This window comes from Oryx dammah, unplaced genomic scaffold, assembly GCF_014754425.2.
Source record: "Oryx dammah isolate SB20612 unplaced genomic scaffold, SCBI_Odam_1.1 HiC_scaffold_21, whole genome shotgun sequence".
In the NCBI taxonomy this organism is placed as follows: Eukaryota; Metazoa; Chordata; class Mammalia; order Artiodactyla; family Bovidae; genus Oryx; species Oryx dammah.
Genome location: NW_024070205.1, coordinates 52,221,036 through 52,239,144, shown reverse-complemented (window position 1 = coordinate 52,239,144; position 18,109 = coordinate 52,221,036). Strand labels below are relative to the sequence as shown.

Below are 18,109 nucleotides of genomic sequence, written 5' to 3'. Positions count from 1 at the left end.
ACAGAAGTAATTTAATCTTGTAATTATGATGCCAGTATTACTGTCCCCAGGTTCTTACTTAGCCTAAGCAATGATAGATTAAGAATATAAAATTTAGAAAATATAAATGTTTGTGATAAATATGTTTCCATTTATTAAAGAATAAGGCTCCCACAAGCATTAATCAAAGTTCAATCTCTAAGTGTCAAATGCATACAAATGTGTAAGCTCTCTCTTTTACACACATATGATGACTCTTGCATAATACACACCACATATTGTTGTTCAGTAGCTCAGTCGTGTCCGACTCTTTGCGACCCTATGGACTGCAGCATGCCAGACTTCCCTGTCCTTCATCATCTCCCAGAGCTTGCTCAAACTCATGTTCATTGAGTCGATGATGCCATCCAACCATTTTGTCCTCTGTTGTCCCCTTCTCCTCCTGCCTTCAGTCCACACCACACCACTCTTGAGAATATCTATTTTCACTTATAAAATTTATGCTTCAAAATTATTACTTTTATATCTTACTTTTTCAGAGCCAGATCATATTTTATAATGACTGTATCAAAAGTTTTGTGAGTTCTCATCCAAAAAAAGAGGTGGAAAAAGTCCATGGTGGCATGATACATCATCTAGGAGAGATTGCAGAGCTGGTGGTGCTGGATACTCATAACTCTCGAGCAAAAGTCGTACTAGGGGCGTTGCTTACCCTGTATGTTCACTGCAGAGACACAGTGAGAGATCTACTACTCAAAAGTATTTTCAGTGCAGATGATTTTGAGTGGACAAGGTAGGTAGATCAAAATTACAACTCTAAATAAAATAATTTCTCATATACCTATCTCAGGTAAGTTAATTCTCTACCTTGAATTTTGTCCAACCTGAGTTTTATCTCTCTGGGATTTATAGAAATTATAAGCAAATTTTGCCAACTTGAGTACATATTCCTGTGCTTTCTTATTCCTCTTTTCCACTGTTCTTCTCCTTCATTTTAAGTTCTTTTTATTTTATCTTCCCAAACTGACCACACTCCTCTTAGATGTGTTTTCCCTTTTACCATTCAGCCAGAGGGCAGTTTTCAATGGGTAGTGAAAGAAGCTCTACCTCGAGCCTCTTCTTTCCCCCATGTGCTGTCAGTTCTGGGACAAACCAAGCTGGGAAACAAATCAGAAGACATTTCTAGCCAATTCTCTAACTCAGATCTCCCTTCTTCTTAAAAAGTGCAAGTCGCTTAGTCGTGTCTGACTCTTTGCAACCCCCATAGACTGTATAGTCTGTAGAATTCTCCAGGCCTTCTCCAAAGGATCTTCCCAACCCAGGTATCCTGCACTGCAGGTGGACTCTTTACCAGCTAAGCCAACAGGGAAGCCCAAAAATACCTGAGTTGGTAGCCTATCCCTTCTCCAGCGGATCTTCCCTACCCAGGGATTGAACTGGGGTCTCCTGCATTGCAGGTGGATTCTTTACCAGCTGAGCTACAAGGAAGCCCTCTTCTTATTCAGGGTCAATAAGTATATAATCATATACATGTAGTATTTCATAAACAAATATGAAAGTATAGAAAAACAGTGCCATTAATTTTAGTGAAGAAATCAAACATAAGATTCCTATAATAAATATAGTTTCAAACTTCTGTTCATAGGAGAACAACTGCCCTACCTGTATGAGATCCTTGATTCTCGAGAAAAGTTTATTTTGAATAAATTCTGTATTAGCATAAATTTCCTGATTTTGGGTATGACAATTTCCTTTAAACTCTAAGGAAAATAGAGTGAAAAGAAGCTGTTGCGTTTGACTGGCATGACTGTCTACTATGTTTTATCAGAATACTTTATATTTTATATATATTCATATGTCTGTATTACTGAAGTATAACTGTATACATTCTTAATTGCTAAAAGAATATGTCATGTCTGTGAGTCCTCATGCTGCATAAAGTTTAGCATGTCATTATTACTTTCATTGACTCTCTTTAAAAGTGAAAACTAAAAGTGGAAGAGCATATACAGAAAAGCAAACTAGGAGAAAGAAGATTCTATTAATAATAAGACTCTGAGTGTATCTATGATTCTAAGGGTATAGCTTCCATATAGTGTGCCTTGGTGTCCCATGACACCATAGGGCACTCACAGCTGTAAGATTTTTTAAACTTTTGAGAGACTATAAGGACACTATAAGATACCAGAGTTTCTTTGATGACTCAGTGATAAAAAAATCTGCCTGCCAACAAAGGAGAGACTAGTTTGATCCCTGGGTCAGGAAGATCCATTGGAGAGGCAAATGGCAGCCCACTCCAGTGTTCTTGCCTAGGAAATCCCATGAACCAGAGGAGCCTTGCAGGCTATAGTCCGTGCGATTGCAGAAGAGTCAGACAAGACTTAGTGACTAAACAAACAAGGGATATATAACATCAGTAAGATAACCAGCTACTAACAGGTTGAAGCAGTTTACAATGTTAATATTAGATCATGCTACAACCTTTCAGTGACCTCTTATCTTTGCAAAGCTAGATTTTGGCAGTGGCCCTGTCAAAAAGCAAGCACTGAATTAAAATTAATGTGGCACAGGAAGTAAGATTGGCATGATCCATTCTCATTTCAAAGTTTGAGAAATTATGCAGTGTACAACTGGTACACACAACCCTCCAGTTATTTAAGAATGAAATAAATATATTTCCCCTCACTTTATTTGTATAATTTTAAAAATTAAGCTACTGTAAGTCATTAAGACAAAAATGCTTTTTAAGCTGCTTTGGGCCTAAAAATTAATAAAAGAAACTATGAAATATTACTTATTTCACTGTACACTACAGGTACAGTGAAAAATCTTTTCCTAAATTCATACAATATGGTCAATTAAGCTATGACAAAGGAGGTAAGAATACAGGTAAGAAGACAGTTTCATCAAAAAGTGGTCTTGGAAAAACTCAACAGCTACATGGAAAAGAATGAAACTAGAATATTTTCTCACACCTTATACAAAAAGTAAACTCAAAATGGATTAATGACCTAAATATATGACCTGAAACCGTAAAACATTCAGAAGAAAGCATCAGTTCGGTTCAGTCGTTAAGTCGTGTCCGACTCTTTGCGACCCCATGAATTGCAGCACGCCAGGCCTCCCTGACCATCACCAACTCCCGGAGTTTACACAAACTCATGTGCATCGAGTCAGTGATGCCATCCAGTCATCTCATCCTCTGTTGTCCCCTTCTCCTCCTGCCCCCAATCCTTCCCAGCATCAGAGTCTTTTCCAATGAGTCAACTCTTCGCATCAGGTGGCCAAAGTATTGGAGTTTAAGCTTCAGCATCAGTCCTTCCAATGAACACCCAGGACTGGTCTACTTTAGGATGGACTGGTTGGATCTCCTTGCAGACCAAGGGACTGGCAAAAGTCTTCTCCAACACCACAGTTCAAAAGCATCAATTCTTCAGCACTCAGTATTCTTCACAGTCCAATTCTCACATCCATACATGAACCACTGGAAAAACCATAGCCTTGACTAGACAGACCTTTGTTGGCAAAGTAATATCTCTGCTTTTGAATATGCTATCTAGGTTGGTCATAACTTTCCTTCCAAGGAGTAAGCGTCTTTTAATTTCATGGCTGCAGTCACCATCTGCAGTGATTTGGGAGCCCCAAAAAATAAAGTCTGACACTGTTTCCCCATCTATTTGCCATGAAGTGATGAGACCAGATGCCATGATCTTCGTTTTCTGAATGTTGAGCTTTAAGCCAACTTTTTCACTCTCCTCTTTCACTCTCATCAAGAGGCTTTTTAGCTCCTCTTCACTTTCTGCCATAAGGGTGGTGTCATCTGCATATCTGAGGTTATTGATATTTCTTCTGGCAATCTTGATTCCAGCTTGTGCTTCTTCCAGACCAGCGTTTCTCATGATGTACTCTGCATAGAAGTTAAATAAGCAGGGTGATAATATACAGCCTTGACGTACTCTTTTTTCTATTTGCAACCAGTCTGTTGTTCCATGTCCAGTTCTAACTGTTGCTTCCTGACCTGCATATAGATTTCTCAAGAGGCAGATCAGGTGGTCTGGTATTCCCATCACTTTCAGAATTTTCCACAGCTTATTGTGATCCACACAATCAAAGGCTTTGGCATAGTCAATAAAGCAGACATAGATGTTTTTCTGGAACTATCTTGCTTTTTTGATGATCCAGCAGATGTTGGCAGTTTGATCTCTGGCCTCTGCCTTTTCTAAAACCAGCTTGAACATCTGGAAGTTCACTGTTCATGTATTGCTGAAGCCTGGCTTGGAGAATTTTGAGCATTACTTTACTAGCGTGTGAGAGAAGTGCAATTGTGCAGTAGTCTGAGCATTCTTTTGCATTGCCTTTCTTTGGGATTGGAATGAAAGTGGACCTTTTCCAGTTCTGTGGCCACTGCTGAGTTTTCCAAATTTGCTGGCATATTGAGTGCAGCACTTACACAGCATCATCTTTCAGAATTTGAAATATCTCAACTGGAATTCCATCATTTCCATTCCTTCGTTCATAGGATGCTTTCTAAGGCCCACTTGACTTCACATTCCAGGATGTCTGGCTCTAGGTGAGTGATCACACTGTCGTGATTATATGGGTCATGATCTTTTCTGTACAGTTCTTCTGTGACTTCTTGCCACCTCTTCTTAATATCTTCTGCTTCTGTTAGGTCCATACCATTTCTGTCCTTTATCGAGCCTATCTTTGCATGAAATGTTCCCTTGGTATCTCTAATTTTCTCGAAGAGCTCTCTAGTCTTTCCCATTCGGTTGTTTTCCTCTATTTCTTTGCATTGATCGCTGAGGAAGGCTTTCTTAGGCAGTATGCTTTTTGACATTGATCTTAGCAATTTTTTGGATATATCTCCTCAGACAAGTGAAACAAAAGCAAAAATAAACAAATGAGACCTAATCAAACTTAAAAGCTTTTGCAAAGCAAAGGAAACCATCCACCAAACAAAAAAACAGTGTACTAAATGGGAGAAATGATACATCTGATAAAGGGTCAATATCCAAAGTATTAAAAAAAAAAACACTCATACAACTCGATATCAAAAAAGACAACCCAATTTAAAAATGGGCAGAGAACCTGAACAGATGTTTTTCCAAAAGAAATACAAATGGCCAACAGATGCATGAAAAGATGCTCAACATCACTAATCATGATGGAAATGCAAATCAAAACCATAATGAGATATCATATCACACCTACCAGAATAGCAACTGTCAAAAAGACAGCAAACAACAAGCGTTGGTGAGGATGTGAAGAAATGGGAACCCTCATGCACTACTGATAGAAATATAAGTTGGCATAGCCATTCTGGAAAACAGTATGGAGGCTCCTCAGAAATTAAAAATAATCTACCAATTATACCATGTATATTTATCTGAAGAAAATGAAAACACCATTTTGAAAGATACATGCACCCAAACATTCACTGAAGCACTATTTACAATAGCCAAGATATGGAAACAGCATAAATCCATCCACAGATAAATGGATAAAGAAGATGTGCTATATACATGCAATGGAATGTTAACCATAAAAAAGAATGAAATTTTGCCATTTGTGTCAATATACATGAACCTGGAGGATATTAGGCTTAGTGAAATAAGAAAGATAAATACTGTATATTTTCATTTATATGTGGAATCTAAAAAAATAAATGAACAAGTATAACCAAACAGAAACAGATTCATAGACACAGAGAACAAACTAGTGGTTACCAGAAGGAGGTTGCAATGAGAAGTGCAATAGAGGTAATGGAGATTAAGATGTACCAACTACTAGATATAAAATAATAAATTATGAGGATGTAATATCCAGCAAAAAGAATACAGTCAATAGTAACTTTATATGGAGTATATTCTATAAAATTGTCAAATTACTATGAAAGTGAAAGTCGCTCAGTCGTGTCTGACTCTTAATGATCCCATGGACTGTATGTATAGTCCATGGAATTCTCCAGGCCAGAATACTGGAGTGGGTAGCCTTTTCCATCTCCAGGGGATTTTTCCAACCCAGGATCAAACCCAGGCCTCCCGCATTGCAGGTGGATTCTTTACCAGCTGAGCCACAAGGGAAGCCCAAGAGTGCTGGAGTCGATAGTCTATCCCTTCTCCAGAGGATCTTCCTGACCCAGGAATTGAAACAGGATCTCCTGCATTGCAGGCAGATTCTTTACCAATGGAGCAGTGTACACTTGAAACTAATAATAGTATTGTAAGTCAACTACAATTTTAAAAATTCATTTCCTTCAACAGTGACTTCTCTCTCTTCATCTGAGACTTTCCAAGGTGGTAGTTTATAATTTTTTAAATTTTCCTTGTAATTTATTTTTTTAATGTGCTCATTTTTATATTTCTTTATAATCTGCTTTGTCCTAGAAAGGATTTAAAAGGGTTTTATGAGGGATATACAAAATTTTAAATGACAGCATAAACTAAGATATAAATGGGCCACCAATTTAACTCCTAATGGTTTCCATAAGAATGTAGTCCTGGACCACTAATGTAGTAGTTATAATGAATAATGTCTGAAACTACCTTCTTATGGAAGCCATAAAAACTTCATAGCGATGATTGTTATGTAAATCTTCCATTTATGCTGACCATCATACCAAAGCAGCATGATTCAACAAGGTCATTTTTCTCATAGGGAAGAGTGTTCATGTTTGTGGTCTTTCAAGTTCTAGTAGTTCCTATCTAATAGAGCAATTAATGAATTATCCACCAGTCTTTTCATTTGATTTTTTGATGTTTTTAAATCAACATAATCTTATTATGTTTCTGCATGTGAAAAAAAATTAAAAATCATTTTGCCCAAATAATATGATCATTTAAAATATTGTTTTCAGACATTTGCAATATAAATGGAATGAGAAACAAAAGTTGTGCTATGTATCTCAAGGAGACGCCAGCTTTACTTATGGCTACGAGTACTTGGGCTGTACCCCAAGACTGGTGATTACGCCTCTCACAGACAGATGCTGGCTAACTCTCACTGGAGCACTGCACTTGAACCTAGGAGGTTGCCCTGCTGGTCCAGCTGGTACAGGAAAAACTGAGAGTGTTAAAGATCTAGCAAAAGTAAGAATAAAAACTTCTCTTTTTTTTAGTCACACAGTATTGTAAAGTAAAATAAAGTAAAATTTAAAAAAAATTTAAAAAACTTTAAAAGTTATCTTAAGTTTACACCTTTCCTGTTGTTAAAGTATTCATAATATTTAGCAAACACATTAACACATTCATTAATTCGTACATCATCATTTAATTTTGAATGTTTAATGTGTGCTGGGACTTAGGATCTTGGTAAGTCAACATAGTTGACTTGGGCTATAATAACGAACTAACATCTATGTAAATGGCAGATTTGTCCCCTCTTCCTTTCCTGTAGAAGTGATTCATTTATTTTGAGCTCCATTCACAGATTTTTGCCTAGTCTTTGTGATTAACAAGTGTGTGTATGTGTGTGTGTGTGTATGTGTGTGTGTGTGTGTGTATGTGTGTGTGTGTGTGTGTGTGTGTGTATAAGAAAAAGAGACAAGCAACTGATGAAAGCAAAGGGTATAGTTTATGATATTGCTGAAATGTTTTTTCTTAGTTTATTTGTTTATATGTTTAAAAATATGACCTTAAGCCTCCATGCACTAATCAACTAAACTATAACAGTGTATGTGCGTTAATCATATACTGAGTCTTGTGGATTTCTAAGTTTGGTATAAACACCTTTATGTTGTAAAAATTTTCTTGAAAGAATAAAGATATTTTATTCCTCTGGAAGTTTTAAAATTAGCATTTTGTGTCATAATTCAATAAATATATTAAAATAACATTTTTGTTTCCCAGTCCTTAGGCAAACATTGTGTAGTCTTCAACTGTTTTGAGGATTTGGATTATAAGGTAAAGCTTATTCTTATAGTCTCAGAAAAAAACTATTGTACACATAAAATAAATAATTCATTAAGGATTAAAAGAATAAGAAAAATATCTCAGACATTAAGTATTAATATAATTATAAATGCTATTCTTTTAAACTAACAGAAGAGAAATTTTAAATGTAATTGAAACTTAAAACATTACACAGTTTACCTTTATTCAGCTGAACCACTTCTTAAGACAGAGAGTTTCCAATGTTTTGACAGGGAGAATCTTTTCAAACAAAATTGGTATGAAACATGAATATATAAAAAATTAAGAGTACTGTTTCAGTAATATAAATTTACATATTCTAACCTATACTTTTATTTACTGAAAATAAAGAACAATGAGGCTACTATGAGTAATGCATAAATTTGAGTCAGAGGTTATATAAATGATTACAAGTTTATGTCAGCCTTATTTTGTTTGGGTTGCATATTATCTAAAATATATCTCATAACATTCTTAAATATTTATTAAAATATCATATACCTCTGTGCCTATCACAAATTCCCTTAGTTTCAAAACACTCCAATTTATTTTATTTTGCAACTTAAGTCCAAACCTTTTACATTTTGCTGAGATCCTACATTTCCTAATATGTATTCACCTGGCACATTAAAAATATCAGTAAATATAAATAAGCTGATTGAACTACTATTCTTAAAACACTTAGCAAATAGCCTCTCTGTCCTCCCTGGAAACTACATTTACTGGGGCTCTGCAGGAGTGGGACTAGGGTAAGCTGAGTGACGCTCTTACCTGCTAAGTAAGCAAAGTTCAATGAGGAGCCAAAAAACTTAGTCATCAAAATAAATAGTATTTTAGTGCAATGTATTTTTTAAAGAATCAAGGTAAATGCCCCTCCCAAAAGGTGATAAACAAAATATCAAAGTTTTAGATAAAGACAAGATCTGATTGCTGCAGTCAGTGGGAGGAATCGACTTTTCCAGGCTTCTGAGCCAGAGGGGCTCTCTCCGATTCTCACATCTTGCCCCTCTGCAGCACCTAACAAAAGCTCCTCTTAGAGTTCAAGCATCCCTCTACAGGTATTCAGTCCACAGACACTTTATCTGGCTTGTTTATTTCAGTTTATAACATTTACAGATCAACAGATTTCAACACAGGCTTTCAGTCTCTCACAAGGACACTGGAGGATCTAGCCACCTGCCCACTGTAAATGGCAGAAGCAGAGTAAGAGCTGCTTGCATTTGCTGTCCCTACTCCAGCCTGGCCCCAATCTTCCACTCCTCTTAAATAATTCAGAAATCTGTGTTACTGAGCTTCCCTGGTGGCTCAGCGGTAAAGGATCCATCCCTAGGTCGGGAAGATCCCCTGAAGAAGGAAAAAAATCCCACAGACAGAGGAGCCTGGCAAGCTACAGACCATGGAGTTGCAAAAGAGTCGGACACGACTTAATGACTAAACATCAACAGTCTGCATTACTACGAGGCATTGACCACTAACCCTTGAGTCTTGGCCGGACCTAGAAAGGAGAACTCTTCCAACCATCTGCGGAAAGCTGTACTGAAGACTTTTACTGCCAGTGCGTGGTTCTGAGAACATGGCACCCAGGCGATTGCTCACTTATGCAAATATGAATTGTGCTTCTACGTTCTCACTCTTGTGAGCATCAGTTTGCTGCTGCTGTGTTTAAACTTTTAGGGCTTTCCCGGTGGCTCAGCAATAAAGAATCTGCCTGCAGTGCAGGAGACTAGGGTTCGATCCCTGGGTTGGGAAGGTCCCCTGGAGGAGGAAATGGCAACCCACTCCAGTATCGTTGCCTAGCTGGCTACAGCCCATAGGGTCACAGAGTCAGACAAGACTGAAGCGAGTTAGCACGCACACACATTTAGACTTTTACAGGAGACAGGCAGAGTAGTTGAGTGGTCTTAGAGTCTAAATACTGCTCCTTTCAGCCCTACACATATGCTTGAGAGGGAGACATACAAACAGTGTTTGCTTGGTTTGGCTAAAATGGGAAGAACTTGCAGAAAGTAATGTCCCAGTAAAAATGCTCACCTAAATAATAATTTCATTAATCATTTTTTTAAGATAATGGGGAAATTCTTCTTTGGACTGGTTGAGTCAGGAGCTTGGTGTTGTTTCGATGAATTCAATAGAATTGACGTGGAAGTTCTCTCTGTGATTGCCTCACAGATGCTAACAATTAAGGCAGCAAAAGACAGCTATTCTGTCAGGTATTTGCTAAATGTGTTTATACTTTGGGAATGGAAATTTGATGTACACGTACTGCTTAATTATTATTTAATATTTTTTCTACCATAAGTGTTTGGGTTTGTTTCTTTTATTTTCCTAAGCACACACCAAAAGGAATGGCACTTAACTTGAATTTTTCCTTTGTTTGGCAAATAATATGAAAATATGAGTAGTTAGCTTGCAGACTCTTTCCCAAGCTTGGAACAGTATTCTTGGCTACCAGGAAAAGGAGGAGAATATGTTCTAATTACTTTTCTTTTTTAGTTTAAATTCTCTTAGTAGCTATTCATTTGATGATATTTCATTTGAAGAAATCAAAGAGTTTTTTTTCTTTAATTCTACATATTAAAAAAAAAAACTTATACTAACCACACACAGGAACCCTTCTGTTGTTCCATTACTCTGGATTAACATACTTTTATTTTAAAAATCCTTTAATAACAATATTTATATGTTAGGATTACTAATATATACTAATCCAAGCAAATTTTTTTTTCTTTTCAGATAAATTTAGGAATTTACATGATTTACCTTTTTGAGCATACTTGGATTTGTGGGTTTAAAATGTCAATTGCAATCTAATAATTCTAACTCAAGCTAATGGGCACTCACTTCTTGCTTTACTCTGAGTGTTATGAGGCTTCACAAGTCTGTGGATATGACTAGGATTACAGTAATTGACACTTCACCAGTTCTTCACCACATCTTAGCTTCTGCAAAGTTTTCCTCATTTGTGTCTAGACAGTCCCTAGGTTTTGTCCCAGTTGTTCTTCCATTCCTGTTTGACCACCTTCATCGGTTCAGCTGTCCATAAGATCACTAGGGGATTTCTCTCCATTGTCTCTTCCTCTGGTGCCAGCAGCATGACACTATCCATGCAAGGTTCTACTTCACGGTGTTCTCAGAATTATTTACTTGAGTGTTGGGAAGTGGGCTGTGTTTCATTTTAAAGCAAGAACTCTACTGAGGGCCATTCTGTGTTCCACTGTGTCATCCAGGCGGAGCTTTATGTCTCCTCAGATTCTCTTCTCTGTGTAAGTCAGTTCATTCAGATGGGTACCCTCTTACCTTGAGCCTCACAAAACTCTCCAGACATCATCAGACATGATCAAATAAATCAGTCCCAGCAGAGCTCATGATTTGGCATGAAACACCTCTTCTTTCCCTTCCTACTGTTTGTTTCCCCCCCGCCCCCAGCATGTTCTGTTTAGATTTAATTGTAGCACAGTCTCAGGAAGTTTTGCAAACTCCTTTGTAGTTTTAAGATACTTTGGCTTACAGAAAGCAGTTGTCTTAATGATGAATACTGTAATGTCTTGTAGGTTTATACTGGAAGGAAAAGAAATTCGTATAAATATGTCTTGTGCAGTATTTGTCACCCTCAATCCTGGGTAAGTATCAGTTACATCTGTGGTAGGAGTTCAGTTCAGTGCAGTCGCTCAATCGTGTCCAATTCTTCATGACCCCATGGACTACATACAGCATGTCAGGCTTCCCTGTCCATCACCAACTCCCGGAGCTTACTCAAACTTATGTCCTTTGAGTCAGTGATGCCATCCAACCATCTCATCCTCTGTCGTCCCCTTCTCCTCTTGCCTTCAATCTTTCCCAGCATCTTTTCTAAAGAGTCAGTTCTTCGCATCAGGTGCCCAAAGTGGTAGGAATGGGCACAGGCAAAAATCCTTTTTTAAAATCTTATCCATAGACAGAGTTGGCTGACGTTGTATATTCATCACTCACCCACCACCATGCCTCTGAACCCCTCCAACTGCCCACACCATTTATAAGCAGCTACAGCTCTGTATTTGTCCATATGGATGATATCACATTAAGCTTCTGACCAAGAGAAATTTCCACTTTATGAATAGCCAGAGAGAAATGAAAAGGTTGGTAGTCAGTCACAAAGAGAAAACAGGCAGAAAAACTAATGAAAGTAGCAGAAGTAACAATATGGTGGTTTACAGGGAGCAGAGACTGGGCAGACTCAATAAGTATGTGTTGATGGAATGTTGATGGAATCAGGGAACTAATGTGAGGTAAACCGTGGGAGGAGGCACAGGAAGAAAAGTACATAAATTGGGAAGCTCTGTGAGTTAAAAGCACAATAGAAACCATCTTGTAAACTTGTTTTCAGATAAAGGTCACATAGAAAGGCAATAGAATTACTATTTGGGAGAAATGTATGTGGTTCTCATGTGAAAAACTGAAACATGATGTTTTCTGTTTCTTTGTTTTTCTTTTCCTCTTAAGATACAAAGGTCGTGTGGAGCTCCCAGATAACTTAAAATCTCTGTTTCGCCCAGTGGCAATGATGGCTCCCCATTATCAAATGATTGCTGAAGTAATGCTCTTGTCTATTGGTTTCAAATCTGCAAAATTACTTTCTGGAAAGCTAGTTAACATTTACGAATTAGCTAGCAAGCAACTCTCGCAACAGGTAACAAACTGTTTTTTATCAAAGTAAAGGTGATTACATGAAGCATTAAATAATAACTTTTCAGGTATTAGTCCAAGAATGACCTGGAACTAAAATTCCTATCAGCATATCAAGTCCATGCAACTTGTGTATAAGGCAATATGTAAATCCACGTTCCAAGCTTTCCCTGGGGTCTGATCTGGAGAGAGCAGTCAAGTAGCTCTAATTTTAAATTATAGGCTACCTTCTCCCTGCAAGGAAGATTACATCTAGAGCAGTTGTTTTCAAACTTTATAGTGCATCAGAATAATTTGCAGGACTTTTTAAAACATAAATTGCTGGACCTTACCACCAACTTTCTAGGTGTCTGAGGTGGGGCTTGAGGGTTTACGTTTCTAACAAGTTTTCAGTGTTCATGATGCTGCTAGTCTGAATGCCCCAGTTTGAAAATTATTGTTCTAGGTCATGCCAACTTTGTGTTTATTTATAACCCAGAATGGTTTGGGCAGCTAACCAGGTTATCTCCAAAGCGTTCATTTTTACAGTATATTCTTTAAATCCAGCTCTCCATTTTAGAGAAAACTTAACTCAGATAATGATTTTTTAACTTCTTTGAAACTTGTTAATCGTTTTTTTGTTTTTTTTTTTTGAAGGAGACTTATAGAAGGACAAGTTTGGGAAAGAAGTGAGAACATTAGAACCAAAACTGAGGGTTTCTTGAATTCATAACACTGTTTCTCTTCATAGCATAGATGATTAGTGATTTAACAGTATATTGTATGCATTTATTTCCAAGTTGTTCATTTTTCTCCAGAAACTTAATAACTCAAATATTTTAATATTTGCTAGGATCATTATGATTTTGGCCTGAGGTCTCTGAAGACAGTTTTAGTGATGGCTGGGAAGAAGAAACGGGAGCGTAAATGGTCAGTTGAATTTTGAATTGAGTGTAGATCAAAAGGGAGTTACACAATACTGGGAAAATACTGTGTGAAATTTTAAGTAATGACAACAAGATAAAATAAAATAATTCTGAGCTCCCAGACTCGAAATCCAGAAGCCATAAAAGAAATAATTTATAGTAGTCAAAAATTACTTTTTGTGAAGTCAAAAAACAAATGAAAAACTAGAGTAAAGATATAAGCAGCTCCTGTTGCAGTTAAATAACTCATCCTCTTAGTATATAAAGATTTCTAGAAAACTGGGGGAAAAAGACAGTCATATAGAAAAATGGACAAAGGAACTCAACAGACAGTTCTCAGAAAAAAAGAGACATAAAAGTCCTTTAAATATATGAAAATACACTCAACCCCACCCATAATGAGAGAAATGTACACTACAGTTACTCTGAAACTTGTTTCTCACTTATCAGATGGGCAAAAGGTTTTAAGTTTTCAGAACTTTGTACCGGTGAGACCAAACAGAAGCAGGCATTCCTTTCCATTATTGGCAAGGTGTGTACTTTTTGAATTGTCTTGGATTTGGGGCTGTATTCATGTATCACCTATTAAAAAATATTTTTAATATGTTACAAAAAGACATCAATGTACTATTTACATGAAATGTTTAAACAATAAATGTTATAGATTGTTTATAAGTACAGTACAAAAGTACAGAATGTTTCATGGGAGGAGAAAACAATAGGAATAGGCTATAGCTCCACTGTAATATTTTATTTCTTAAAGAACTGTAGCATATCTTGCAAAATGGCCTGTATAATATAGATGGAATGTAAATAGGTGTCTATTATGAAATGTCTTATAATTTTATAAAATTAAAGATAAATAGTACCAAGTAATCAGCTCCCTAATGTCCTCACGTCCTTAGTCTTTTTTTTGGCCACACCATGCAGCTTGTGGAATCTCAGTTCCCTGACCAGGGATTGAACCCAGGCCACACCAGGAAAAGCCCAGAATCCTAAACACTAGGACAGGGAACTTTCAAGTCCTCAGACTTTCTTATGTTCACTTAATTCTGTGTGTGAATAAATATTCCAAGGATAGTGGTACTCTTCTCATTTCAAAGTCCTTCATTGTTCTCTGCAAATCACAGAAAACTCAAAGTTCTCACAGCTGCCTGCTGTTGGAGTTCCCATTTCCAGGGTACTCTCTGTCTGTCTCCTGCCATTGAAAGTAGCTCTCTTTTCTCTGTTCCAAGGGTAACAGCCACCCTTCTTTGATTCTCCCAAACCTTCACACACATGATGTGATTAAGTGAAGCTGACTGTGTTATGAAAAGGACTGGGGAATGTATTTTTTTGTCAGAGGAAAGCACAGTGAACAATTTAAAAATGAATATTAGACAATTTGCATTTTAAAAGTCCCTTGACCCTTCCTTTGAGTGAGTGAGTGAAGTTGCTCAGTCGTGTCCGACTCTTTGCGACCCCATGGGCTGTAGCCTACCAGGCTCCTCTGTCCATGGGATTCTCCAGGCAATACTCGAGTGGATTGCCATTTCCTTCTCCAGGGGATCTTCCTAACCCAGGGATCGAACCCGGGTCTCCCACATTGTAGACAGACGCTTTACCGTCTTTTAATTGTTCTTCTTGCCTCTCTTCTCTTCCCTTCTCTGTCCCTTCCTCTCCTTTGATTCCACCCAGTGCTTTGTAAGGTTTCTAATTTTGTCTCTTAGGATTGAGAATACTACAGATTTCTCTCACTTCTTTATGCATGGTGATTCAACCCTCCCTTTTTTCTGCCTTCTCTTCTCTTTATAGATTGTGTTGATGCAGCCTAACTCTAACCCCCAGATAGGGCTTAAAGGTGTTTACATTTAAGAAAATAATAAAGGTGTGTTAGTTTCGTAGGGCTGCTTCCATAACAAACTGCTACAAAAGCATGATGTCCAAAAACAATGGAAATGAATCTTTTTGTAGCATCTGAGGTCAGAGGTCTGAGACCAAGGTTGTGGACAGACCTGCTCTCCTTCTAGAGTCTCTTGGGAGATTCTGTTCCTTTCCTCTTTTAGCTTCTGGTGGTCACCAGCATTCCTTGGTGGAAGGTCACATCATCCCAACCTCTGCCTTCACCTTCGCGTCACCTTCGCGTCACCTTCTCGACTGTATGTCTCTGTCTCCTCTGGTATTAGGGACATGTGACTACACTTAGACCTGAATGATTCAGGATAAACGTCTTTCAAGATTCTTAACTCAATTAGATCTTCTGCCCTATCAGATAATATTCACAGAGTTCCAGGGATTAGGAAGTTAATATAGTGGTGGGGTTGGGGGAGTAGGGAAGAAGGGGGAATTTTTTTGCCTACTACAGTCAGCCTTATCTGTTTTTCTCTAAATCTCCCCTTTTGTTTAGAAAATAAACTGTAAAACTGACCACAGTACTGGGCCGCAAAATGTCTTAACTAATTCCAAACAACTGGTATCATGAAAACAATCAAAACGGGTTTTAAAAGTTACATTTAACTATGCTTTTCTTCAACTTTCAGCTCAGTTCAGTTTAGTCACTCAGTCATGTCCGACTTTTTGCGACACCATGAATCACAGCACGCCAGGCCTCTCTGTCCATCACCAACTCCCGGAGTTCACTGAAACTCGTGTGCATGAAGTCGGTGCCATCCAGCCATCTCATCCTCTGTCGTCCCCTTCTCCTCCTGCCCCCAATCCTTCCCAACATCAGGGTCTTTTCCAATGAGTCAGCTCTTCGCATCAGGTGGCCAAAGTATTGGAGTTTCAGCTTCAGCATCAGTCCTTCAAATGAACACCCAGGACTGGTCTACTTTAGGATGGACTGGTTGAATCTCTTTGCAGTCCAAGGGACTCTCAAGAGTCTTCTCCAACACCACAGTTCAAAAGCATCAATTCTTCGGCACTCAGCTTTCTTCACAGTCCAACTCTCACATCCATACATGACCACTGGAAAAACCATAGCCTTGACTAGACGGACCTTTGTTGGCAAAGTAATATCTCTGCTTTTGAATATGCTATCTAGGTTGGTCATAACTTTCCTTCCAAGGAGTAAGCGTCTTTTAATTTCATGACTGCAATCACCATCTGCAGTGATTTTGGAGCCCCCAAAAAATAAAGTCTGACGCTGTTTCCACTGTTTCCCCATCTATTTCCCATGAGGTGATGGGACCAGATGCCATGATCTTCGTTTTCTGAATGTTGAGCTTTAAGCCAACTTTTTCACTCTCCTCTTTCACTCTCATCAAGAGGCTTTTTAGTTGCTCTTCACTTTCTGCCATAAGGGTGGTGTCATCTGCATATCTCAGGTTATTGATATTTCTCCCAGCAATCTTGATTCCAGCTTGTGCTTCTTCCAGCCCAGTGTTTCTCATGATGTACACTGCATACAAGTTAAATAAGCAGGGTGACAATACACAGCCTTGATGTACTCCTTTTCCTATTTGCAACCAATCTGTTGTTCCATATCCAGCTCTAACTGTTGCTTCCTGACCTGCATATAGGTTTCTCAAGAGGCAGGTCAGGTGGTCTGGTATTCCCATCTGTTTCATCTGTCTTCAACTTTAGTTGACCTTAGTCTAGAAGTTTTATTTTTTATTCTTAAATTGCAAGACAGTCCCCACAGTAATCTCAGATGCCATCCCCTAAGTTATTCTTTTGTATAATTTTAGTGAAAAACATTGTATTGTAACAATTTTACTGTATTTTATATAAGCTATTATCTCTCTTTATCTATACCTAATAGTTACTCCCCAGCCAGACATACTGTTATCCCTATTTTTAGAATTTCTTTTAATGTAAAGCAAAATCTGGCTTGAGAAAAAAGTGGGAAAGGTCAAGGTTACTTACTAGATCCCTAGCAGGGAAGTGTGGGACCCTTCTGTCTCTGGTGTGGCCCCTCACTTTGGCTTCTGGTCGACTCTCACCCTCTCTACCAAAACACCTTCAGAAAAAAGACTTACTGATGTATTTACAGAGGAATGTGTAAATAGCTGATGCCAACTCAGTGAGTCTTCCACCGTAAAGATAGAGTGCTTGTAGAAATGGACTTTGAAGTCAGAGAGACCTGACTAAATGCCAGTTCAGACATTTACCAGCTATATGACACTGAGTGTGTTATTTCATTTTTCTGAGTATCACTTTTCTTACTTCTTAGCTTTTGAAAAGATTAATGAAATTTCTTAAACAATTAAGAAAAAGTCCTAGTAAAAAAAAATACTCAATTAATGTTATCTATTAGCTCTTTTTATTATGGGGCAAAGGCTTAAAAGTTATCACCAAAATGAAGAATTTCAGACATCAGTAGACAAGAGTATGGGAGGGATGCTAGGGCAGGGAAAATGTTTTTTCCCCTCTATCTCCAAAGTCATACTATACCACATGCAGTTACTTTTTCCCCTGTTGACTGCATGTTTAATGTATAAAGATGTGTACTGGAGTGTTTAGTATACAAAATATTATATGTGGCAATAAACTGTGTGATAACAATATATCAAAAACTTTTGTTACAATTAACAAAAATATTAAGTTGGCTTAAACAGTAGAAGGAATTTACTGTTTCACCCAATCAGAAAATCCAGAGGTGGGGCAGGATATAATCACTTTGGTTTGAGTTTCCCTTTTATTTCTCTGAGATATTCTAAGCACTGCAGT

General features: G+C 37.8%; 1 protein-coding gene across 1 annotated transcript in view; it reads left to right on the top strand.

Annotated features, from left to right (window-relative positions):
* DNAH14 (dynein axonemal heavy chain 14) overlaps positions 1-18,109 on the top strand; it is a 361,705-nt gene that overhangs the window by 139,536 nt on the left and 204,060 nt on the right. The window contains exons 26-32 of the mRNA XM_040262849.1: positions 519-772; positions 6,839-7,070; positions 7,830-7,883; positions 9,957-10,102; positions 11,444-11,512; positions 12,372-12,558; positions 13,387-13,463. Coding sequence (XP_040118783.1) covers positions 519-772; positions 6,839-7,070; positions 7,830-7,883; positions 9,957-10,102; positions 11,444-11,512; positions 12,372-12,558; positions 13,387-13,463 — 1,019 coding nt within the window. The remainder of the gene's footprint in view (positions 1-518; positions 773-6,838; positions 7,071-7,829; positions 7,884-9,956; positions 10,103-11,443; positions 11,513-12,371; positions 12,559-13,386; positions 13,464-18,109) is intronic.